This window comes from Dipodomys spectabilis, unplaced genomic scaffold, assembly GCF_019054845.1.
Source record: "Dipodomys spectabilis isolate Male_0828 unplaced genomic scaffold, ASM1905484v1 ptg000043l, whole genome shotgun sequence".
NCBI classification, from domain to species: domain Eukaryota; kingdom Metazoa; phylum Chordata; class Mammalia; order Rodentia; family Heteromyidae; genus Dipodomys; species Dipodomys spectabilis.
Window position 1 is genome coordinate 13,453,708 of NW_024870720.1, and position 25,811 is coordinate 13,479,518.

Genomic DNA, 25,811 nt, shown 5'->3' on the forward strand with positions numbered 1-25,811 from the left:
TTTGTTATTTGTGCTTTTGATGCTGTCTGTGAAAACCTGCTATCTAACTCAAGATCATGAAGATCTATGTTTTCTTCTGAAAGTTTCTTCTGACCTTTGGTAGTTTGAATTATTTTTTTTATATAATGTGATTATATACAAAGATTCCTTATTCTTTTGCATATGGACTGTTGACCCAGAATGGTTTGCTAAAAAGCTATTCTCTCTTTATGACTCAGTGTATCGGGAAGTAAGTGTTTAGGAGCTCTTTATTCAAAATGGCTAGGGAACTTACCACAATCATTTTGTCCTTTTTTAGGTACTTTGCCATTGTGTTTTAGAAGCGAGCTCTTTTGAAAGGTTAAAGTGAATGAGAACAAATTGCTTTAAGGAGGTTTCAAAAACCCCCCACAAAAACCTAAAACAAAACAAAACACAATAAAAACCAACCTTCAAGACATCCAGGTATGATAATATTTGAGGGAGAAATAATGGGTCTAGTTCCTTTGTTCCAGTAATTAGAACATCTCCTACTGTTATAGAAATGCACACTCAAATACTGTTACATTGGGGAGGTCAAGGCACTTTTCAAAGCCACTAGTTTGCTGTCCTCTTGAGCAAATGTTGGCAACATCTTTAAAAACCATACAAAATCGCGCCACTACTAGAATGTTTGGCCTCTCTTACGGAATGCAACGGACACGTTTATGTTAATTATTGACCAAAGCTGAGGAAAAAACGAGGCGATTCTCCCGTGAGGCCCCGTGCCTGGGAACCGTTACCTTGGCCTGAAGAATGCCATAGTCAGGGATACAAAGCATGGCGTGGAGAGGCTCCCTCTCCAGCCTCCCTCTCCAGCCTCCCTCTCCAGCCTCCCTCTCTGGCTCCTCGCGGCGCACCGCTGTGGAGGCCTGGTTTAAAACCGGTCTCACAGATTCGGAGTTGCTCCTCCCTTCGCGCGCGCTGGCCGCGCTTGGTCCTCCAGGCTGCTCCTGGAGCAGGGGACCAAGCAACCTAGGTTTGGCCAGACTGCAGGGTTCGAGCCCACAGATCTCGGTGGGGGACTTGCGCTGTCCCCCGCGGTCAGGGGGGCAGGGGCCGCAGGGCAGTGGCCGCAAGACGAGCGGTGCCCGCGCGCAGGGCGCACAGGTGGCATCGGGTTGGGGCAGGCTGGGCTGGGGCACGCTGCGCTGGGGCAGGCTGGGCCGGGCTGGGTGTGGTGCGGAACAGGACGACAGGCCTGGCCCCACCCGCTCTCAGATCGGCCGAGCGGCCGGCAGATGGGCAGATCGGTGGGACTGGCAGGCTGTGGACTCTGCGCAGGGACGTGGGACCCCAGGGCGAACGCGGTGCCGGGCTGCGGGGAGCGCGGGGCCGTCGCGGGGCGTCTGTCCTCGCGCTCGCTGCTCTCAGAGGCACGATGCCCTCCCTGTGGAGGGAGATCTTCCTGGAGACCTTTCTGGGTAAGCCTGGGTCGCCCTCGCCCCTGGGTGGCTGGTGCCAGCTCCCCCAACCCTCTGTGGCGCCCTGCATCCTGTCAGCTTAACTGAACTGGGAAAGGTGTGCAGAATGGAGATGTTTATCATCCCCTGGGAACCTGTGCTGCGGAAGGAAAGGGAATTGGAGACAAGACCGAGGTGGGGGTTCAGAAACTGAGGATCTACGGGGAGAGCATGCTCGGAGCTGCCACCACTGCCCTGGCATTACACCCGAGCAGTGGGAGGACATATATGTTGGCCTTGAACTCGTAAGCCCTTTCAGGCCCCCCCCCCCCCCCCGCCTCCACCTGTGACTTTTAAGTTTATCGCAATGCAATTCAGGACTGAACGTTAACAAGGGGAAAGGCCCCCTCGTGTCCCCAGTGTGACCCCCGGGCGGCCATGGTGCACTTGGGCAATTGGCAAAGAGCATTTTGCAGCATGATTGAAATCAGTTTCCAGACAAGCATTTGGGAGGGTTTTGGAGGTGGCACTCTTTCGAACTTAATTTCTGGAAGGTGCAACCTTTAGAAGAACTCTCCAGCTCCATTTTCCTGGCTCACCTTGTATGTTCTCAGCTGAGAAACAGGACTGAGACAACTACACAAAGTTTCTCCAATGCTAGGTACTCTGTGCCCTTGCTCAGTCCTCTGGACAACTCTGGGAGGCAGCTAGAAGTTCTCTTTTCCTGATTAACAAAGGGAGATTGTTACGTAGCTTACTAGAAAGTTACCACACAGAGTAGCTAGACAGCTACTTGGCAGGCAGATTGTTTAAGTTGTCTGTGCTGTTTGCTACTGTGCACTGTAGGCAATGACTGAACTTCCAGAGTGTCAGGACTTTTCAGCTGTTTTGTTTTGCCCTTGTTTACTTAGCTTGTTTATGCATTTGAAAGCATCCACCTCCTAGACCACTGGAGTTATAGAGGCGTGAGAGACAATCAGTCTTAACACTCAGCAGAGCCTAACATAGGATTAATTACTCATTGGTGTTAATCATCATTATCATTCGAGGTTAGAGTTGGTTATTGGCCGAGGTGCTGCTGACTTCAGATCTGGCCGTTCCACTTCTCTATACTGCCTCCTAAGGGCTGGGTTTAACAGAAAAATATTGCCCAACTGAAGAGCTTCTGGGTGTGTTGGAGATGAGCTGAGGGAACGCCTGTTATTTTTGTTGGTTTTGGTATTCATGATATTTCTGATTACCTATGGGTCAAGTTAATTATCAATCAAGGTCCTGACAAGAAGCCAGATTCAACTCACATGGTTCAAGATGAGGACATTGTACTGAGGTTCCACCTGCTGGCACCTGGAACAACTAAGGGAACAAAGGGATGGTGAGAGACTTACAACAGCAAAAGCCTGTTTCCCACTGGGCTGAAGGATGGGGAGAAATTCTGCTACTGGCACCCAGTGACAGTGAAAGCAGGAAAGTGGAGGTGGGAGCAGAGCGGCAGGGCTGTCTGTTCAACGATGCCAGAGGCACAATTCTCTTTCTTCTAAACATTTCTTATAGGATATGTTTCCTGGTCTCTCTACCATGGCCTGGCACCAATGATCTATTACTTTCCCCTGCAAACACTGGAGCTCACTGGATTGGAAGGTTTTGGAATAGCCTTTCTTTCTCCCATACTTCTAACAATTTCTCCTTTCTGGAAATTGGTTAACAAGAAGTGGATACTGACTCTGCTTCGGATCATCACTGCCGGTAAGGTTTGAAGGTGTTTCTCTAAGATTATTTTATTTTGTTGGCTGTGGGGCTAGAACTCAGGGCTTGGGTGCTGTCCCCAAGCCTCTTTGTGCTCAAGGTTAGCGCTCTACCACTTGAGCCACAATGCCACATCTGTTTTTTGATTGACTAATTGGAGATAAGGGTCACAGGGACTTTTCTGCCTGGGCTGGCTTCGAACTGTGATCCTTAGATCTCAGCCCCCTGAGTAGCTAGAATTATAAGTGTGAGCTACCAGTGCCCAGCTCTCTAAGATTTTTTTTTTTTCATAGAAAAATGAAATGAAGGGGCTGGGAAGGTGGCTCAGTGGTAGAGCGCTTGCCTTGCATGCATGAGGCCCTGGGTTTGATTCCTCAGCATCACATAAGCAAAAAGAAAAAAAAAGCCGGAAGTGGCACTGTGGCTCAAGTGGTAGAGTGCTAGCCTTGAGCTGAAGAGCTGAGGGACAGCACCCAGGCCCAGAGTTCAGGCCCCACGACCAGACCCCTCCTCCCCCCCCAAAAAAAAGAAAAAGAAAAATGAAATGAATGAAATGAACTGTTCTTGACAGGCTAGATGATTGATTCAAAACTTGAAGATCTTTTTCCAACTACTACTTTAGAAAAATTTACCTTCCGTAAAATTGAAAGACTAGACTGAGAGTCAATTTGATTCATGTTTCTAACATCAGACTAGAAAGGCATAAAAATCCCTGTTATAAGCAGAGAAAAGGTACCTTGGTGAACAAGGCAACTCCTGAATATGTTGTGCTCTTTCTTCCAATGATGACACAACATAATCAAACAAAAAAAGAGATCATTTAAATAATATTGCATGACAGTTATGAAGCCATGCCCAACAGATACTGTACAAAGCAAACAGTACACTAAGAAAACTATTTGTAACTCTTTGCCTCGAAAGGATTATTTCCACATTTGTTCCTACAAACAAAAACAAAACAAAACAAAAGAACATCAATTTGCTAGACAAAAGGGAAAGAAGAAATCATCAAGCTGGAAAGGGAAAAGGACTGGTTCTTAAAAATATAATAAAATATGCACTTTTAATTTATGCATACATATTTGTCTGTTAGTGTCACAAATGAATTGACAGAAAAATAACATGAGTGTGCTGTGTGGGTAGAGTGGAAAAATGGGCACTAATGTAATGCTTGTGCGTATGTAAATTAGGATAACTTCCATGGAGTTAATTTAGCAGTATTTATAAGAGCTTTACATAACTTCTACCCAGCAACCTTACTACTAGGAATATATCTTACAGATACATGTAAATGATACATGTGCAAAATCATCCAGTCCTGCTGGGGATATCTGTCATAGGAAGACTGGAAGGAGCCTAAATATCATCTCTAAGGGATAAGTTAAATAACCAATGGTTATGAAACTTGAAATACCATATAGAATACTATGCAACTATCAAAAAGAGAAGCTATTATTAATAATGAAATATGGAATGCTTTTAAAATATAATTTGTGAAATTGGTTATATTAAATAGAGCATATAGAATGCTAATCTCTATATAAAATTTGTTTGAAAATAAATTTAGTATTTGACTGGACACAATTAAGTATTCCTAAAGGAACTCAGAAAATGGTAGCATTGCTACTATGGTGGAGAATGTGGTACCTAAACACAGGTCTGACAATGAAATTCTATGCTTCCATCGGAAAGAATGACATCACCCTATTCATAAGGAAATGGAAAGATTTGGGAAAAATCATATTAAGTGAAGTAAGCCAGACTCAAAGAAACATAGATCCCATGTTTTCCCTTATTTGTAATAATTAGTATGTGTCTAGGATAGTCTTGGCAGATGAGTAGAATATCTCAATAGCTATGTACATATGACCATATAAGATGATGCTAAGTGAAATGAACTCCAAGATATGGAAATAAGAGGTTTTTCTTTGTTGTTGTTGTTTTTAATGTATTATGTGATTTTTTTCTTTTATGTTTTTTTTTCCTTATGGTTTATCCCCTGTTGTCACTGTGTTTGATTTGGTACCCTGGGTATTGTATATATATATCTATCTGAATTAGGGAAGGCAAGGAACAACAAAATGGTGAGACAAAGACAAAGGGTGAACCAATGCAACAACGATTCTCACAAGACAATATGTTGGAAATGAACTGTATAACTTGGGGGGGTGGGAGGAGGGAGAGTGGGAGAAAAATGAGGGAGGGGGTAACAGTTTGACAAGAAATATGCTCACTACCTTACATACGTAACTGTAACCCCTCTGTACATCACCTTGACAATAAAATTAAATGAAAAAAAATTACAGGTCTGCAGGGAAAAATTGGCACTGTTATCATTTTTGTACCTTTGAATTCTGAATTTGAATAGATCACATTGCCAAAGATAATAAAAATTTAGATGTATAGTTTCTATTATGAATTGAGGTTTTAGACATTAGTAACTATTGAGAATCTTTGGAGATGAGCCAGTAGTAAAAAAAAAAAAAAGCAAGAAGAGATTATGGAGAGTAGATTCAAAATGAAAAATGCCAGACTGTAGATGGGTTGGATCTGTAGCTGAAAATGAGTCATCTTGTTCTTCTGTTGTAACTCAGTTTCTCTGAGATTCCCATGTGGCATTTGTTCATGAGTCACTGCATAGATTTTCTGTCTGAATGTAGACATTTGGTGTTTTCAGAAGCAGTACCAGGAATCACTAAACAATTACAGTGCTGTTGTTGTTTTGTGTGTGTGTGTGTGTTTGTGTGTGTGTGTGTAGCAACCCCTGGCAGAGGCAGAACAAAGTAGGTGCTAAGAGATCCGTGGTTTCCATGAAGGTATACAACTCTGGTTTTTCAAACAGCTCCAAGTCAGAAGGAATGGTGGGAAAGACTCCTGGAAACTGCCCTTTACAAAGATGGCTCCCACATACATGGACAGACAGGCCAATCAATCAGGAAAATTTCAGGTCTAGGAATGATAGAAATGAGGCTCTCTGCCCTGAAAACGGAGTACTATAGTGACTGAGTCAACTGCTGTTGGGTTACAGAATCCTCATATCGATCACTGTGGCCTCTGCCTGGCAAGCCTTAGCTCTGGAGGCACCCACTAGCAGTTCATTATTTCAGTCCAGTTCTGTCTGGTAACAAGTGGCTATAGGGGATATAAGACAGAGTAGGTTTGGGAGGGGTAGGGATGGTGATTGATTGAGGTCCTTCTGTTGTTCCCCTTTACACTGCACAGAGACAGAACTGAATCTGGTGGGAAACGCAAGTAGAGGGAAGTGGCTCAGAGATGTGAATGGAGGGGCCAGTCTTTTGCTGGCAGGTGCTACTCAGAGGCTGCAATTAGTCATGGCCTGCCTTGGAATGCCCTTTAAATGCTTAATAAGTCCAGGTATAGATGGCTCAGGCCTGTAATCCTAGCTACTCAGAAGGCTGAGATCTGAGGATTTCAGTTCAAAGCCAGCCCTGGCAGGATCTGTGAGACTCTTTATCCCCAATTAACCAGAAAAGCTGGAGGTGGAGTTGTGGCTCAAGTGGTAGAGTGATAACCTTGAGCAAAAAAGCACAGGGACAGCATTCAGTCCCTGAGTTCAAGCCCCAGGACTGGCACATACACACATAAAATGCTTCTTAAAGACAGGTTGCATTTTTTTTTTAAAGAGTCCTGAGGGGTTTTAAATGTAAATAACCTCACAGGTCTGTTTCCTGAAATTTCACCTCTGTTACCTGAAGCTAATTACTATGTAATTAGCTAAGAAGTCATTTATGTTCACTAATTTAGATAATTTCTGATCATAAATGTTTTGATCTACTAGGATCATTATGGTAAAAACAATAACAAGTGTTTGCATGGATGTGAAGAAATTGGAAGCTTAATGTATTTCTGATGGAAACATAAGAAATATTCAGTGGTACAGCTGTTTTGGGAGATTGTTTAGTAGTTTTCCAAGAAGTTAAACAAAATTTTCATGTGATCCAACAGTCCTACCCCTTTATATATAATATATATTTATATATAGCGTATATCCAAGAAAAATGAAAACCTATATGAATATAGAAATGTGTACACAGACGTTCAAAGCAGCATTGTTTACAAATGCCAAGAAATGGCCAACAGATGAATGGATAAATGAAATGCAATATATCCGTATAATATAATTTTAATTAGGCACAAAAAGGAACCAAACATTGATACCTGTTACAACATGGATTAACCTTGAAAATATTATGCTGAGAGAAAGAAGCCACAGTACATCATAAATTGTATGATTCTATTTGTGTGAAATGCCCAAAGTAGGAAAAATCCAGAGTCAGAAAGTATATTGATTGTGTGGGAGTAACTTCTAATAGATATGGGGTTTCTCTTTGGGGTGACAATGTTCTAGAATTAGTGATGATAGTTGTCCAACTTTGTAAATGCACTCAATGATAAAAATCATGGAGTTCTATACTTAGATATGGCTACCTTTTTTCCTCTGTGATTTCTTTTTACACTAGGCCAGTACTGGGGCTTGAACTCAGTGCTTTTCACTCTTCACTTGGCAATTTTACTTATGGCAAGTGCTTTATTACTTGAGCCATACCTCCACTTTCAGCTTTTTGCTTGTTAGTTGGATAAAAATCTCACAGATTTGTCTGCCCCTGATAGCGTTTAAATTGAGATAATCAGATCTGAGTCTTCTGGGATTATAGGTGTGAATGGCTAGACATGGTAAATTTTACAGTGTGTGAATTGTGTGCCAATAAAAGTTTAAAAAAAGATAATGCATGTAGTTAGATAATAACTCAATTCTCGAGTGTAATGATAGTATCACCAATATTTGGCAAATCAGACCATAAAGTTGCAATGTCTGCTTTTCACAAGTGCTCAGCTCTGCTCACTTTGTTTGTAGGCAGTATAGCTTCCCTCAAGGCTCCAAATGCCACACTTCGACTGGTGCTCCTTGCATTTGGTGTGTCTTCCTCGTTGGTGGTACAAAGTGTGACTTGGTGGTCAGGAAGTGGTTTGCAAAGGTATGATTCATATCTTATGTACTTGTGGACATACTGGTATGGTTAGTTTCCAAAGTGAAACCCAGTGTGGGATTTGTAAATCACAATTTAACCTTCTATGTGATCTTACACAAGTCTTTGCTTTTCATTAATTTGAACAGTTGCTATATATACAAATATATGTAATAGATATGTATATATGCTACAAATATATACATTGCAATTATTATATATACAAATGTATAACTATAGATAGAATTGTAATATAATAATATGCACATTGTCTCCAGGGATTGAGCCCTTACTCTTGCTAAACACACAGTCTACCACTCACTAAAAACCCTCAGCCTTAATAATATTTTAGGAATGAAAGAATTATTACACGTTATCTAGGTAATGGGGTATAGAAGGGCTAAGCCAAGTGGATTATTTCAAATTGCCAACAATCAGCTTGAGATGATTTTTTTCTATGACACTGAAATTCACAATGCACTTCGAATCATGAAAGAGTCTTTAACAGTACTTTTGCACTGGCAGGTACCTCAGAATCTGGGGATTTATTTTAGGACAGATTCTTCTTCTTGTCCTCCGCATATGGTATACCTCATTAAACCCAATCTGGAGTTCTCTGGTGTCCAACAGGATAATACTGACATTGAGTACCATAGCCACACTGGACCGCATTGGTGCAGGTAAGTAAATGTTCAATTTATTTGGGGACTTTCTCTCTTACAAAGTTTACCTTTTTGATGTGAATGTAGCATATTTGGAAAAGAAAATGGATAAAAATAGTTTTTCTGTATTGTATTTCCATTTCAGCTTTCCTCCCTTCTGAAATAGTGACAACTATGGCCTAAGCAGACAGTGGTGTGTACCACTGTCGACGGGAGTCTAGACTCAGCCCCATTCATTCAGCTATCTTCCTCCTCTTCTCTCTCAACCTGGCCTCCAGCAGGGGAGTCTCCATCTTACACTGATCACACTGTAAGACTGGAAAGTTACTACAATCTAGATGTAGGCAACTTCCTGGGTTTAATCCAGGGATCTGAAGCTTGAAAAGAAAGGAAATCTTTGTAAGTTAATACTACTTTCTAAGCTAGTTTCCTCCTACAGAAGCTGGCTTTCTCTGAGACATACACAAACCCTGCTTGTGATCCAACTTGAGATGGTTCTAAAAAGAATAGAGAAGTGTGACTGGAGTCTAATTAACTTGGCTTGTGGCTTTTTGCTTAACTCAGTGAGTCACTGTTCCTTTGTATATACAAGGAGAAATCACACAGATATTAATGGAAGTGTTGGCTCAGCATGAACAAAAAGTGCTTGTGTAATTCCCCTCTGGCCTCAATTTTGGCTTGAAACTGAGGTAAGAAAATGGTGCAATTATCAGTAAAGGAGTCTTAACAGGCAAATGAGGAAACTAGCAGTAAAGGAGTCATGTCACATTAACATTAGAATATTTAGTGATTTTTCTAGTCTTCTATTGTATCTTTTATAAAAGCTTAATTTTTTTGTTGATCATGGGGCTTGAACTCAAAGCCTGGTGGGTTCTGTCCCTGAGCTCTTTTGCTCAGGGCTATAGCTCTCTCCTGCTTTGAACCATAGCTCCATTATGGTTTTTTGAGTGGTTAAGTGGAGATAAGAGTCTCACAGGAACTTTTCTGCCTGGGCTGGCTTTGAACTACTATCCTCAGATCTCAGCCTCTTAAGTAGCTATAATTACAGGTGTAAGCTACCAGTGCCTGGCTTCTTTTATGTTTTATAAATTACTCCCAGGTAGGTGTGTCTCTCAGGTGCATCCTGACTTTGGATCATATTTGCCTTTCCAGACTTGAATTTTCTCCTTTTCCACCTCTGTTTCAAATTTACATGACCCACTTGCTAGCTGGTATTCTCTTACTCTGTTTTTGCCCTGTGCCTCATTTCCAAAATTCAGACTCTTTACCTGCTCCCTTAGAGTATCTGAGCACAGAGCAGGTGATTATTATTATTGTTGTTGCTTATTTTATTTTTGTTTTACCTTATTTGTTGGGTTATAGTGAATGGAGTCACCTACTTTGGTTTACTGCATTGTACTCAGCAAACTGATCTTAGACATGTCTAAGTTCAAAGCCTCCAGGCACCTGATCTTATTTTGTCCACACCATCATCTCTGCCTATGCCATCTGCATAGCTCCCGTTCTGCTTTTTCTGCTCATCCCATTCTTAGTTTTCTTCCCCCTTGTGAATCCAGACTGCCAGTTCCACAGGCACACCCCAAGGCCTTCTATTCTTCCTTCTATCCTTCACAGAGTCACAAGTGTGTAGCCTTTCAGGCTGTCTGTGTTCAACAGAAGAAATTCTCTGGCATTATCTACCATGGTTACATGATTGTACATGAAGTCATCTCTGGGCTGGATGGAGTCTCTTGGTTCAATGAAACTATGAATTGGGCCAGTGGGGGCCAGTCAAGTGAAGTACGTGCTGCCTACGCTCCAGGCCCAGTTTCTTAGTGCTCTCTACAAGCTGTGTGGTCTTGGGCAATTAATGGATCTCACTGGGCTGGTTTTCTAATCTGTAAAACAGAGTTAGTAAGAGCATGCACCTCATAAAGGTGCTGTGAGGATTAAGTGTGTGGGAAGAAAATTCATCAGTTGATGCACTGTTGTTACTTTGAGGTGTACAGAAAGTTCAGTGAGAGCCCTGTTCCTTTGTGTGTGTGTGTGTGTGTGTGTGTGTGTGTGTGTGTGTGTGTGTGTTGGCACAGAGGCTTCAACACAGGGCCTGAGCTCTGTTACTGAGCTTTTTTGCTCAAGGTTGTTGTTCTACCACTTGAGCCACAGGTTTACTTCCTGTTTTATGCTGGTTAATTGGAAATAATATGGACTTTCTGACTGTGTTGACTTGGTACTATGATCCTCAGATCTAGCCTCCTAAGTAGTTAGGATTATAGGCATGATCCACCATCTTCCAGCTCCTCTTTGTTTTTGCTCTACTGAGGTTTGAACTTGGACCTCTAGTTTGCTAGGCAATCTAAAGTCTTTTTCTTTCATGGCCTGGCTTACTAGAAATGTCCCACCCAAGCTGGATGACATTTATTCCCTGACTATATCATTTGCTTTTAAAGCATAGATTTCTGCTCTATTCATTCTGTTAACTTCTCACAAATTCAGTAGCTTTCTGTATTTCAACTTGTCAAACTCCAAAATACCCTTTCTTCCTTACACTTAAACTGTGCCTTATCGAGCCTTCCAGAAATAATCTCTCCTATAGAACAGCTGTTTATCATAGCTTCTCCCCTTCTAGAATAAACTCCTTGAATCCAGGTGCCATACCCTGCTTGCTGAAAGTCTAGTGAAACCAGACCCAAACTGTGGAAGTCCCAGATTAGGTCTAGTCACTTGCCCATATACGCCAAATAGTCATGGTGGCTCAGTACTGGTGGTTCATGCCTGTAATTCTAGCTATTCAGGAAGCTGAGATGTGAGGATCATGGTTTGAAGCTAATCCTGGCAGAAAAGTCTGTGAAACTCTTTTTTTTTTTTTGGTCGGCCGTGGGGCTTGAACTCTGGGCCTGGGCTCTGTCCCTCAGCTCTTCAGCTCAAGGCGAGCGCTCTACCACTTGAGCTACAGCGCCACTTCCGCTTTTCTGGTGGTTTATTGGAGATAGGAGTCTCACGGTCTCTTCTGCCCGGGCTGGCTTTGAACCGCGATCCTCAGATCTCAGCCTCCTGAGTAGCTAGGATTATAGGCGTGAGCCACCAGCGCCCAGCTGTGAAACTCTTATATCCAGTTAACTACAAAAAAGCTAAAAGTGGAGGTACAGCTCAAGTGGTAAAGCATCAGCTCTGAGGAAAAAAAATTAAGGGGAAGTGTCCAGGCCCTGAGTGTACACCAAACCCTTGGTGTATGCACACACACACACACACACACACACACACACACACACACACACACACACAGAGTCATGGTGAAGAAATGATTTATTACATGGCATCCATGGGAAAATGGAACTTCAAAACATCTTCAGGAATACAGACATAGTCCTCAGTTAAATAGGGAGAATTGGGGATAGGAATTGAGAAAGGTATTGTTAGGTTTTTAAAAAGAGGTAATCGAGTAAGAACAGCACCAGCACGCACGTGGTATTCAGGTAAGGGGTAGGTTTATTCAGTACACCTGCTGGGACCAGGCAAGGTTGGCACTCCACGTGGCTGGGAAAGAGAGAGGAAAGAGCTAGAGCAGAGAGAGAGCTAGAAAAGAAGAGCAAGAGCAAGAGAGCTAGAAAAGAAGAGCAAGAGCAAGAGCTAGAAAAATGAACAGAGAGAGCGCCTGGGCCTGAGCTAGGCCTTATCTAGGGTATGGGCGGGGAAAGGTGTGGCCACATCAAATTCAGATGTGACCTCAGCGGATGCAGATGTGACCTCTTCCAGGTGTCTCAGTTGCCTAGGTAACACAGGTACTGGGTGGAGACTTTGCTGCGAGGAGGGTGGAGTCTGCTTGCCATCCAGGGACGGACCTTACAGGTATATATAGTTGAAACAGTCCATGTTTCAAGTATGGCTAGGTGGATATGGCCTGGTGGGTGGGTGGTCTGTAGCTTTTGGCTGTTCTCTTCAAGATATAAGAAGTCATTGCCCGACTGTGGGGGAAGTTAGCTTTTTGTCATCAATGCTTATCCCTGAATCTTGTTCTCCTTGGGGCCCAGGGTGATTGGAAAATGATTGTGGGAGGCAAAAATTGGAGGGATGTCCCAGTTTAAATTAATTTATAGGCCCAGAAGAAAGCATGCCTTAAGTCACCTCTACAAGGGCATGTTTCTGTGGAACTCACCCTTTTTCTAATCTTCTTCTTTTTGATCCCAGATGCTGACTGCAGTAAATCCGAGGACAGAAAGCACAGCAAGGCAGCCAAGAGTGTGGACTGTGCCTGTAGACCTTGCCGGCTGCTGGCAGGGGCTGCCTTTGGGAGTCTTTTGTTCCTCACCCAATGGATCTTTGGAGAAGTCTCTCTTGTGTCCAGATGGGCAGTGAGTGGTCATCCCCATCCAGGACCAGATCCTAACCCCTTTGGGTGAGTGTGAGTTTGGAAGCCATCAAGAAATCAGCATTCCTGGCTAAAGAAAGAAACTTGTCCTTTGTAGGCCAGCTACAGCTGTGTTCCGGGGGCATTTACCACCCAATCTCCTCAGAGACCACACAGAAATGATTATAGACTCTAGAATGGAGGAGCGAGAATGTCATTTGTTTTGTGTTTAGGATGATGGGAAAGTAGAGGGGGAGAGGGAACTAAGGATTGTGAATAAGAGGTATTCAAGCGCTAGCAAGGATGCCATGGGAATTACTACCTGGAAGAGCCTGCTTAGTGGCAGGGCTAGTCTCTTCCTTCCTTCCCATTACAGTTATAGGCTTTTGGTGGACAGAGCACAGAGCCATGATGAGAAGCTGCCAAATGGTATAAAAATAGCAGCATTTGCTTTGCAGATTCATGAAGGTTAAGTGAATAAAAAGGTATAAAAAAATCTTAAATTGATGCTTAGTAAATTATGTCTTGTTTTTTAAATTTTTAAAAAATTGTCATTTTTGTCATTTTGACTTGAACTAGGGCCTGGGCGCTATCCCTGAACTCTTTTGCTCAAGGCTAGTGCTCTACCATTTTGAGCCATAGCACCACTTCTAGTTTCTGAGTATTAATTGGAGATAAGAGTCTCACAAGGACTTTTCTGCCTGGGTTGACTTTGAACTGGTATCCTTACATCTCAGCCTCCTGAGTAGCTAGGATAATAGGCGTGGACCACTGGCACCCAGCAAAATTTTTAATGGTTACCTTTTTCTTTTCTTTTCTTTTCTTTTTGTCATACCAGGAATTGAACCCAGGGCCTCATGCATGCTAGACAAGCACTCTACCACTAAGTCACATTCCAAGGCCAACGTGCTTTGGTTTTTTTAAAGCTCAATTTACATTGCAGCTACTTAATTGATTTCTATGCTGTAACCATTATTGCAGCTGTCTCGCCTCCTACAGCTTTGTTAAAAAAATTTTCCTTTCTCCTATGATTATTTGTCAAAATAGCAAAATGATGACATTGTAGCATTTAAGCGCGCGCACACACACACACACACACACACACACACACACACACAGAGTCAATTACTGATCAAATAAACTGACACTGATCTCAGAAAGGCAGAGACTAACCCAAAGCAATACTAGGTAGAAAATGACAAACTAGGGGCTGAGAAGGTGGCTCAGTGGTAGAGTGCTTGCCTTGCATGCATAAGGCCCTGGGTTCGATTCCTTAGCACCACATCAGCAGAAAAAGCCAGAAGTGGCACTGGGGATCAAGTTGGTAGAGTACTAACCTTGAGCTGAAGAGCTGAGGGACAGCACCCAGGCCCAGAGTTTACGCTATTGATTGAGATTCTGGTCTTCGTTAGAGTTGCTTTATGTGTCCTATGACCAGTATGACTATAACAATTTAAGGGTGTGAGAGAATTCAATTGTTATGTTTCCCTTGGCCAGGAGAGACTGCAGATGCCATTTGGGGTTTTCATGATCTCATTGTCTATTCCATATCCAGGTTTCTCTAGGCTATACCTAGAGGTAGGAAATATACTTTCTATTTCCTATTTGAAATAATGAGAGAGTAACAATATCAAATGTCTTACAGTATGTTTTCTGAATTTTATCTTATTTCTACAGAGGTGCAGTTCTGCTGGGGTTGGCTGGCGGATTGATGTTTTCAGCTTGTTCGTGGTGTCATGATGCGAGTTTGATCTGGTGGATTACAGGTATATGGCATTCACCTGCAGATGAGCCATCATTGAGCTTGGTCATCCATTTACTTGCATGCACAAGCAGTTAGATTGGAAGGAGATATAACTATTAAAAAAACACAAACTGCTCACATAGCAGCTGCTAAGATTCTCTCTCTTCTTGAAATTCCAAGCTTCTTTGTTTCTAAGAAATGTCCTGTTTTGGGGCTGGGAAGGTGGCTCAGTGGTAGAGCGCTTGCCTTGCATGCCTGAGGCCCTGGGTTCGATTCCTCAGCACCACCTAAGCAAAAAGAAAAAAGCCAGAAGTGGCGCTGTGGCTCAAGTGGTAGAGTGCTAGCCTGGAGCTGAAGAGCTGAGGGACAGCGCCCAGCCCAGAGTTCAGGCCCCACGACCAGACTCCACCCCCCACCCCAAAAAAAAAGAAATGTCCTGTTTTGGATTCTGTTATGATGCTCCATTTTCCTTTCTCAATTACATGTGACTTTTTTGCTCCCTATTCATCCATTTCTAGAAACCGCGTTTTTGTGAAGGCTCAAACCATTTCTTCCCAATTATACCTTTTAGAAATACTGGTGAGGGCTGTTATATTTCAGACTGTCCCTTTCAACCTCCTATTAGTCTTTGTGACCATGAGAGAGCCTGGTATTATTTTCTTGTGACAGAATTATGCTCCTCCATCTCTTCCTCTTGCCTTTTATTTTTGGCCAGGACTGGGGCTTGAACTCAGGGCTTCAATTGCTTGGCTTTTTCACTCAAGCTGGTGCTCTACCATTTGAGCCATACCTCCATTTCTGGCTTCTTACTGGTTAATTGGAGCTAAGAGTTTTACACACATTTCTGTCTGGGCTCATTTCAAACCAAGATCTTCAGCTCTCAGGCTCCTGGATAATTAAGATTACAGGGTGAGTCACCAGCTCCTGACTCTCTCTTCCTTTAAAAGGCAGCAACAATTACACAGAAGTCACTGTTGGCATTAATTAAAACCCCCTTCTCTTTTCCAGAGCAATACTATATTCAATGTCTGTGAGGAAAGATGTCCTTATGTATATAATTAAGCAGGTGATTCAGAGTGCTGCCCAGATGCCGTGAGACTGTGGGTATCAGTAATAGGAAACACTGGAAGAAAAACGTAAGAAATACATTTAGGCCCACCGTCAGCACCACCCTCCTACATGGGAATGTGGGTGTGATCCAAGCAGGCTGCTCAGCCAGTGGTGCTGGCCAGATCCTCTTCCTCCTGCAGCTGCATGAGAAAACTGCTGCAGCCACAGTGACCTGTCTTCTTGCTGTATATTATATAGTCTGCATTTCATCTAGAGGGTGGGAGCTGTGAGCCTTATTTCCCATCAGGGAGCTGCTTCAGGAGATTTCTAAGGAAAAGGAACAGATCACGGTCAGTGCCAAGTTTGCAAAGGAGTATCTACAGCTTCTTAATCTATATGCATATGGAAACATGAAATAAGGCAGCAGAGGTTTGTTCTGCATTTATGGCAAGTCTTTGCTTATGGAATATAAGCAAAGTGCTTATTGGACAGGTAATTGGCTGCTCTTTTTTTTCTCAGTGAGGGAAACTTTTGAACTCTATGACAAAGTTAATCTAATAAGATCCTTCATTAAACAATTTATTGTTATGATAAAGGTGATGTACAGAAGGATTACAGTTATATAAGTGACCCTTCCCTCGCTTTCTCCCAGTTTTGGCAGTTCTTTTTTAAAAACATAGGAAGAGTTACAAGCTACCACTTGGATAGGGGCACATGCCCCATTGTCCTGTGTTACCCCTCTCCTGGGGTGACATGGCCCCACTAATAAACACACACACACACACACACACACACACACACACACACAAACAGGAGAACTAAGGAGCAAAACCACAGAATTTTAAAGAATAGAAAAGCTATGAATTTATAATCTTGAACACATTTTTCTAATTAGGGCCATATCCTTGAGAGTCAAACCCTAGTTTTGCTTACTCTTTGAAATATTGAGTAGTAGGGTTTTTTGTTTTTTGTTTGTTTTTGTTGTTTGTGGGGCTTGAACTCTGGCCCTGGGCACTGTCTCTCAGCCCTTCAGCTCAAGGCTAGAACTCTACCACTTAAGCCACAGCGCCACTTCTGATTTTCTGGTGGTTAATTGGAGATGAGAGTCTCGCGGACTTTCCTGCCAGGGCTGGCTTTGAATGGGATCCTCAGATCTCAGCCTCCTGAGCAGCTAGGATTATAGGTGTGAGCCACTGGCACCTGGCCTTGAGTAGTAGTTTTAAAGACCTTTTTTTGGTGTGTGGTACTACTGCGACTTGAACTCCCAGGGCCTTGAGTTTACTAGGCTGGTGCGCTACCCCTTCAGCCATGCTCCCCATCCTTCCTATTTTTGTTTTTTGAATAGGCTCTTGCTTTTTACCTGGTACTGGCCTTGATCATGATCCTATTTATGTTTCCTTTGTAGCCGGCACATATCACAACATCCAGATTTTCTTTTAATTGGTTGAGATGATATCTTGCTAACATCATTTTTCCTAGGCTGCCCTTGAACCAGGATCCTTTCTTTCTAATCCTCAGGATTACAAGCAGAACTTTAAGGGTAGAACTTTTTTTTTTTTTGTCAGTCGTGGGGCTTGAACTCTGGGCCTGGGCGCTGTCCCTCAGCACTTCAGCTCAAGGCTAGCGCTCTACCACTTGAGCCACAGCACCACTTTTTCCTTTCTCTGCTTATGTGGTGCTGAGGAATTGAACCCAGGGCCTCACGCATGCGAGGCAAGCATTCTACCACTGAACCACCTTCCCAGCCCCTAAGGGCAGAACTTTAAGAGAAACAAATTTAAAGTTTCTAGTAGGCTATGCGTAATAGGGAAAATTTGAGCTAAAATTCAGCCACAATTCACCTCTCATTCTGATATTCTCCTCACCATAAATTGGAGGTCACACTTATCTGGAGATAGTGCTCACTTTTCACTGTGTTTTACCTCTGGAAACTACTTGATAAAGCCGAGTACAGAGAAATGAATCCTATTTTCTTATTGTACTTTTAAGCTTATATACCCAACTGTGGACTCACAAGAAATTAATTATGACAGTGACCAAAGAATTTCAGAAAAAGAAAGAGCTGGCTACTGGTGACTCACACCTGTAATCCTAGCTACTCAGGAACTGAAATCTGAGGAGTGCAGTTTGAAGCCGGCCCATGCCAGAAAGTCCATGAGACCCTGATCTCTAAGAAACTACCCCCAAAAAGCTGGAAGAGGGAATGGGAGCTATGGCTCAAGTGGTAGAGTTCTAGCCTTGAGAAGAAAAATAAAACCCAGATGTAGTGCTCAGTCCCTGAGTTTAAGCCCAGGATTGGTACCCAAAGCAAACCCAGGACTCCCCCCCAAATCCAAACTTCCAAAGATAGAGCAGCTTTAAGTTTTGATAGCAGCTAAATTAGTAATATCAAAGTTGTATTAGAAAAAAAGATGCAGATGTAGTAAAAAACACTGATAGGGCCTCAGTGTACTAAGTACAATTTTATCATCTGAAAACTTTCACCTATTAATTAACACATCAATTCTTTCTTCTTTCTCTCCCTCCCTCCATCATCCTCTCCCCTCCTCTATGCATGAGGGTTTAGACACAGGACCTTGAGCTCCCTAGTCACTCTACCACTTGAGCCATAATCCCAACTCTTTCTTGTTTAGTTATCTGTCATTTAGGGTCTCCATTTTTTGCCTGGGTCAGGACTGAACTGTGATCCTCCTATTTACCCCTCCTCAGTGCTTGGAGGGGCATGCACCACTATGCTTGGCTTGTTTATGAGACAATGTTTTGTTAATTTTTTGTGTAAGTTGGCCTTAAACGGAGACCAACCTATCTCTGCCTCCTAAATAGCTAGAATTAGAGGCATGTGTCACTATGCCCAACCAACATGGAAGTTAGTATATGTGTTATTGGAATATTGATTACCATGGATTCTTGATATCTCACAAGTGAGTATTTAGAAGAAATTGTTTGGAAGAGTTCAGTGTCAAGTATCAAGGTATACAGTTAAGGGAAAATTTTGGTAAAGTGACTATGGTATGTATCATATCCTACCAGAGGTACATAAAAAGGGAGAGAAATGTGTTAGTGTCTATATTTCTTTATATACATAGAAAATCCCCGGGAAGACTCAGAATGAGTCTAACACAGTTTTCCTTTTCGTAAGGGACTTAGTGAATGGCAAGATTCAGAAAAATCTCTTTTGTACCATTAAAAAAATATTATCCTTGGAGCTGGGCATTGGTGGCTTATGCCTATAATTCTAGGTACTCAGGAAGGCTGAGATTTAAAGATTCTGATTTGAAGCCAGTTTGGGCAGTAAGTCTTTGAGACGCTTATCTCCAATTAACCACAAAAAACTGGAAGCAAAGCTGTGGCTAAAAGTGGTAGAATAGCCTTGAGCAAAAAAGCTCAGGGACAGTGCCCAGGCCCTGAGTTCAAGCCCCACAACTGAAAAAAATATCCCTAGAATATATTGCTTGCTTAAAATATAATTTTAGCTTAAAAATACAGAAACTGCTTTAAAAACCAAAACTAAATTTAAAAAATGAAAGCAATAATCTCTGAGAGAAATTTAATAAGATCATTTATTTTCCCTCTGGATAATTCTTTGTAGTAAAGAAAATCATTTTAGCATTTTCAGATTAGAAGAGCGTATTAGGATTCATTTCTTTAAAAGCAAAATTGTCACCATAAGCCACTAAATGTGGAAAATTCAATCTCATTAAGAATCAGTGAGAGCTATTTAAAGTGTCATTCAATTTTCATCAGTTTGATAATGAAGTTTAGAAAGAAATGGTTTTGGCAGTTTCAAAGGTGTGGCCACTGCCCCAAGTTTTCTGGATATTGAAATGATTGCAATCACTTTCCCAAACAGCTGTTTAAGGTAAGTAATTAAAGATGTGGAAGAGATTTATAGATAAACAAAGGTGCAGATTGCATAGTCCCAACACCTAGCAAGGTGTTAAGAAATGAGGAGAACGATGAATACTGATAGCTTCTTCTATCATCCTGAGATCTGAGGATCAAGGTTTGAAACCAGCCTAGGCTGGAAAGCTGGTGCAACTCAACCAGCAAAAACCCTGAAGTGGAGATGTAGCTTAAGTAGTAGAGATCTCTTTTCTTTCATTTCGTTTCTTTTTCCCTTTAGCAAAATGTTAAGGGATGAAACTCAGGGCTTGAGTTCAAACCTAGTAACAGTCCCCCCTCCCACACACACAAAAGAAAGGAAAGGGAATAAAAGGAAAGGAAAGGAAAGAACTTACTGCAGAGTTGCTAAAGTACCAAATGCACTGTGGCTATCTCAGTCATGCCTTCTTTTGCAGCTGTTGGGAGACTAAATGGGCATATTACAGGACAAGGTGTGGCATTTAGATGGGCAGAAATTACCTTAGAAGGTGCCTTCATAGAACATTCTAGAAATCACACTGACTATATGTTTTCTACTATCTGGCAAGTTATATTTAATAAATATACATTTGGTATTGCAAATTAATTTCAGGTTTTTTTTTAATTGACGCTACAACTCAAGACCCTTCTTCTCTCCCCTCCCTCCCTTTCCTTCCCAGAGAATTCGCATTGGCCTGAGTTTGACTGCATTCTACTTTCCAGCTGGGCCTGTGACTGGCCTGATGCTGAGCAAATCACATTAACCAAGGTAGACTTTGGTTTTCTCAGGGGTCTGCAGATTGAAACAGATACTGCCAAGGTCCCTTCTACACATTGGTCATCCTATGAACTACTGCTCTCTTGTCTCTCTCATTCATTCTTTTTTTTTTGCCTCATAAACAGGAGCGGCTTCAGCTGCGGGTCTCCTTTATCTGCGCACATGGGCAGCGGCGGTGTCCGGCTGTGTGTTGGCCATCTTCACTGGGTCCATGTGGCCTCAAGTACTGGGGCACCTGATTAGCTCAGGGACAAGCCCTGGGGAAACCATGACTAGTGCCATGTTAGTGTATGTTCTAGAAATCGTTTTCTGTGCCTGGTGCACAGCCTTTAAGTTTGTCCCGGGAGGTGTCTACGCTAGAGAAAGATCTGACGTGCTTCTAGGTGAGTACATTTCAAAGGTCTGGGTTAAAGAAACTGATCAAAAATATTCCTGAGAAATGGCTAGTGTTGAGCACTAACAGAATCAACACGGTGATCCTGGTGAAGAAATAAAACCTGGAAGGATGTCTGAATGATAATTCAAAACGAATTTCTTAATTGATTAGTTCATTACAATAATGTTTGCCACTCTAAAGGCCTTTAAATGAATTAGTTATGAAAGATGTTTAATCATTAATAAGGACTAAAGCATAAACTGGGTAACACATGTTAGGAAAGGCATGATTTTGATGTCTGTGTTAACCCTTCAATATAGGCTCATAAATACACCTAGTGATAGGGACAATGTTGGAAGGGGGGACATTGATCAAGATGCACTGTACTTTTAATCTGACTTGTATTGAAACTCTTGTACAACTACTTAAAAAAAAGCTGGGTACTAGTGGTTCATGCCTGTAATCCTAGCTACTCAGGAGACTGATATCTGAGGATTACGGTTTAAAGCCAGCCTGGGCAAAGTCTGTGAGACTATCTCCAATGAACCACCAAAAGGCTGGAAGAGGCACTGTGGCTCAAGTGTTAGAGCCCTAGCCTTAAGCAGAAAAGCTTAGGGACAGGACAGTGCCCACGTGCTAAAATCAAGCCCAGGACTAGCACACACAAAAATAAATAAACACACAGAGGGGTGTTAGTTTTATCAGTGACTTTTATTTAGCATAGTTTTACTAATAAAGTATAGTAGATGATCTTAGCATGAACAATAAATTTCCAAATCAAGGAATTAAACACATTTTTCACTTCCTTGGTTATACAGTCATCATTACTAAGATGCCATCAACTTTCCTCAGTTTAATATTTAAAAAATAATAATCCTTTGTCCATAATGAAATTATGAACGTATGTCAAGTATATACGAATTAAGTACTGTCAGTAACTTTTGAAGTTTAAGTACTATCATCATATACTTCTTCAGTAGCATCCTAGAAAATGAGGAGATGATAACACTAAAAGAACATTCAGTCCTTACCTATGCAGTCAGTAGCCCAGTTGCTTGCTTATTTGTTAAAAAAAAAAAAGACGAAAAAGAAAAAATGGTCATGCATCCTCTCTCATTCCTGGCCCATGGAATGATAGACAGGCTGCTTTGGAAGATGTATCTTTAATCACATGTGATATTTTAGAAACAACTTCACTGGATTTGAGATTTCTGGGCAGTGCCCAAGCTCCTGTCTAGTGTGAGATGTACCATAGCTGCCTTTCCTCAGTAGTAGCTTGCTTTGCAAATGTTGGCTTTTCTACTGCTTTCTTTCAGGTGGCTGTACTCTGCTCTGCGCTACTTTCCTGTCTCATGCCCTGCTTTTTTTCCAGCTTGCTTAGGGGCCTGCCAGGTGAAGAAAATGAATGAAAGTAAGAGCTGTTTTGTGTGTAAATTTGTGTCTTTAGAATGCCATGACTAAGGAGCTGTTGAGTTCCTCTCTGGCCGCGTGCAGAACTGTAGGAAGCATGCAGTGTTACTGTTTTACAGAAATAGAGTGGTGTTCTGTTGATGATGCCCAAAGACCAATGAATGTTGTAACGTTCAGAGCAGCTGTTAATTCAACTGAATTGAAAATCAGTACTAATCAGAGATAAGGACAAATTTATTTTCTAAGTTTTGCTTGCTATTTTCTGAAAAATTGGACGTGACTTTTTTTTTTTTTTGCCAGTGCCAGGGGCTTGAACTCAGGGTCTTGCACTTTTGCTCAACTTTTTCACTCACAGCTGGTGCTCTACCACTTGAGCCCTGCCTTCTGTTTGCATTTTGCTGGTTAATTCAAGATAGAATCTGCCTAATCTGGCTTCAATCCAAGATCTTCAGCTCTCAGCATCCTGAGTAGCTGGAATGACAGGTGTGAGCCATCACCACTGGATATCTATATCTATATCTATAAATTTGGGCTTATATTTCAATTTGATTACATTATGATTTGATGTACATATTGTGCCATATTTCGACTTACATTTTTATGCATGATTTAAAAAATATGCAAGCTATAGATATGCTACTTTCTAGTGCTTCCAAAGATAACTCAACTTTCTTGGCTGGCCTATGGGCATTCTGAAATTTCTGGCCTGAATCCTTTGCCAGTACCACATACCCAGAGAACTATGTCCTAAGGCACATTTGTTGCAATAGTTACACAACTTGTGTACTATTGCAGTCCTCAACTTGGTGCATTTGTGGGCTCTTTAGTAGCAAAGGTTGAGTCTCTATGGCAGTTCAGAAGGTTCTTTTCTTTTGTGCTCTGTTGTGCCTTTCTCTCAAATGCCATCAGCATCCCAACAACCAGGAAACAGGAAATTTGAGGCCATTCGTTGCCAGGAAAAGGCTAGCTAGAATTTCTAAAGTGGTTCCTCCTAGACCCTTCCCTCCTTTCTTATGCATGTCCCTGTTAGCCAAAGTCTACTAGAGTAATTGCTTAGGGGCTGAGTAATTCAATAATTGAATTGCCTAGGTGTGTTCAATTGAAAAGAAATCCTGACTCTTGAATTTACCACTGGAAGAATTTTTGGATTAAACTAGACTACATTCTCACTTTCTCTCTTAACAGGGACGGTGATGCTAATTATTGGGTTGAGTATGCTATTTGGTCCTAAGAAAAACCTTGACTTACTTCTTCAAACAAAAAACAGTTCTAAAGTGCTTTTCAGGAAGAGTGACAAATACATGAAACTTTGTAAGTATAGCCTTTTCTCAACTAAGAGCTAGGTGTGGCATGCACCTTACTATTTCAGCTATTACAGGAAGCCTAAAATTGGTGGATTATGGTCCAGGCACATATCCAGGAAGAAAGTAAGGCCTTATCTGAAAAACTGCCAATGGAAAAAAGGATCGATGTGGGATTCAGTGGGAAGGAGGCCTGTCTAGCAAGCATGAGACCCTGAATTCAAACCCGAGTACTGACCCAAAATTTATTTATTTATTTATTTGTATGTAGAAAAGGTCTCACTATTTGGCCAATGCGGCCTTTGAACTTGTGGCTTTGGCCTCTTGAGTGGCTAGGATTACAGTTATGCAGTTCCATACCTTATATTCTGACTCTTAAAGTTCCCATGTCTAAAGCTAATGAACTTTATTCACATGTTATTTTTTCCTGATCATGGAGGTTTGTTTCATGTTTTAGAATTTATTTTTAAGTGCAAGGCTCTCAGAACATGTTCAGGCATGTTTTTTGACATCTGTATGAGGTATGTATGCAGGTGGTCCATGATAATTAACTTGCAAATTAGACATTCATAGACAAGCTCATTAGATTCAGTAATTCTGGGAACCAAACTTTCTTTTGTATATTTTTTCTTTCCGTTTAGTTTTGTGGCTGCTTGTCGGTGTGGGATTATTGGGATTAGGACTTCGGCATGAAGCCTATGAGAAGAAATTAGGCAAGAGGGTAAGTAATTGAATTTTATAATACACACATAAACATATATGTATTTTTACACATCACTCTTCTGATTGAATGCTAGACCTAGAGAGAATGACTATCTAGGATCCCATCTGATATTGTAATAACAACTGTTAAAGAGCCCAAGAAAGAGATCGTGATCTCTTTATCACTATTAATGAAAAGAAGAAAAAAGTTAAATGGCTTCTCTTGTTCATCTCTGTAGCTATTGAGGGCATGGTATATCCTCAGGACTCAGTAAGTATATAGCTATTTCTTCATTATGTCTATTAGAAAAGAATAACTGATGTCATATCAGTCAGGAACTGTTTTAGGAAGGAGTCATTTGAAGTGAATGTGACACTGGTTCATTCATTCATTGGTTCATTATGTGACAAATGTTTATTGGATGTCTCTTGATACAAGATCCCTGCTGCCCAGGAATTTGTGTTCTAGTAGTGCTAGACAGTATTCAGAGGCACAAATAAAGACTGTAACTTTTTTTTTTTTGTTGGTCGTGGGGCTTGAACTCTGGGCCTGAACGCTGTTCCTCAGCTCTTCAGCTCAAGGCTAGCGCTCTACCACTTGAGCTACAGTGCCACTTCCAAGACTATAACTTTAAGTCCAATGGCTGTGTAGGAAATAGGATTACAAGGTGGAAAGTGATGTGGTCGTTAGTGGAGACCACTGAGGAGGTGATATTTCAAAGAGAGAACAGGCTCGTTGTTCAGACAGCTGCGATCCAGAGGAAATGTGAACAAAGAATGGAGGGGTAACCATTCGATGTCTGAGGTGTATCAGAGTGACTGGCGTGGCTGGAGTTTGGTGGAGTGGTAGAAGATGAAGTTGGAAAGGCTGTGGAAGGCAACATCATACAGGGCCTCAGAGACCACAGTGAAGTGCTCTCATTTCATGTATACTTATGGCTGAAGCCAGAGGGAAATGTCTGAAATAAAAGTAGAGAAAATGATGATCTATTTGGCTGCTGAAGGAAGACTGGCTTGTAGGGGGACATTGAAGGAGAATAGGAGTGGTGGAAGGGAGTTCTGTGTCTTTTTTTAGTGGTTCAAGGGAAAAGAGAATGGTGATTTTGATTGGTGGGGGGCCAGTGGAGTTGGAGAGAAAGTGGAAGGGTTCAGACTCTATTTTGAAAGTAGAGGTGATATGACTAATGAGTGAGTTGGATGTTGCTGAATCAGGAAAGAGATGAAACCTATGCTTTTGGCTTGAACTCCTGCAAGGGAGAAGATGTCACTTTCTAAGGTGATAGCTTATGAGAAAGGATAGCTTGATGGATATATTTGGGTCTCTGATAGTTCCATTCTCTGTTCATGACATTGACTGAAGTCCATAATCCTTCTTGTATAATGATAAAACACTGGTAGAATGCAAAGATGTTACCATTTCCTTTTCCATGCCTGAAACTGCACAGTCC

At 41.7% G+C, this 25,811-nt stretch overlaps 1 protein-coding gene across 2 annotated transcripts in view; it reads left to right on the forward strand.

Moving 5' to 3' along the window:
• The first annotated feature begins 1,332 nt into the window (after positions 1-1,332).
• The window catches only part of Cwh43 (cell wall biogenesis 43 C-terminal homolog), a 42,828-nt gene continuing 18,349 nt past the window's right edge, over positions 1,333-25,811 (forward strand). Inside the window, exons 1-9 of one of the 2 annotated variants that reach the window (XM_042678270.1) lie at positions 1,333-1,442; positions 2,973-3,164; positions 8,041-8,161; positions 8,678-8,832; positions 12,982-13,189; positions 14,819-14,907; positions 20,700-20,957; positions 23,546-23,671; positions 24,303-24,382. In XM_042678270.1, the coding sequence (XP_042534204.1) occupies positions 1,400-1,442; positions 2,973-3,164; positions 8,041-8,161; positions 8,678-8,832; positions 12,982-13,189; positions 14,819-14,907; positions 20,700-20,957; positions 23,546-23,671; positions 24,303-24,382 (1,272 nt within the window). In that variant the 5' untranslated portion in view covers positions 1,333-1,399. Of the gene's footprint in view, positions 1,443-2,677; positions 2,794-2,972; positions 3,165-8,040; positions 8,162-8,677; positions 8,833-12,981; positions 13,190-14,818; positions 14,908-20,699; positions 20,958-23,545; positions 23,672-24,302; positions 24,383-25,811 lie in introns of those variants that run through there. The other variant, XM_042678271.1, reaches the window with a different exon arrangement.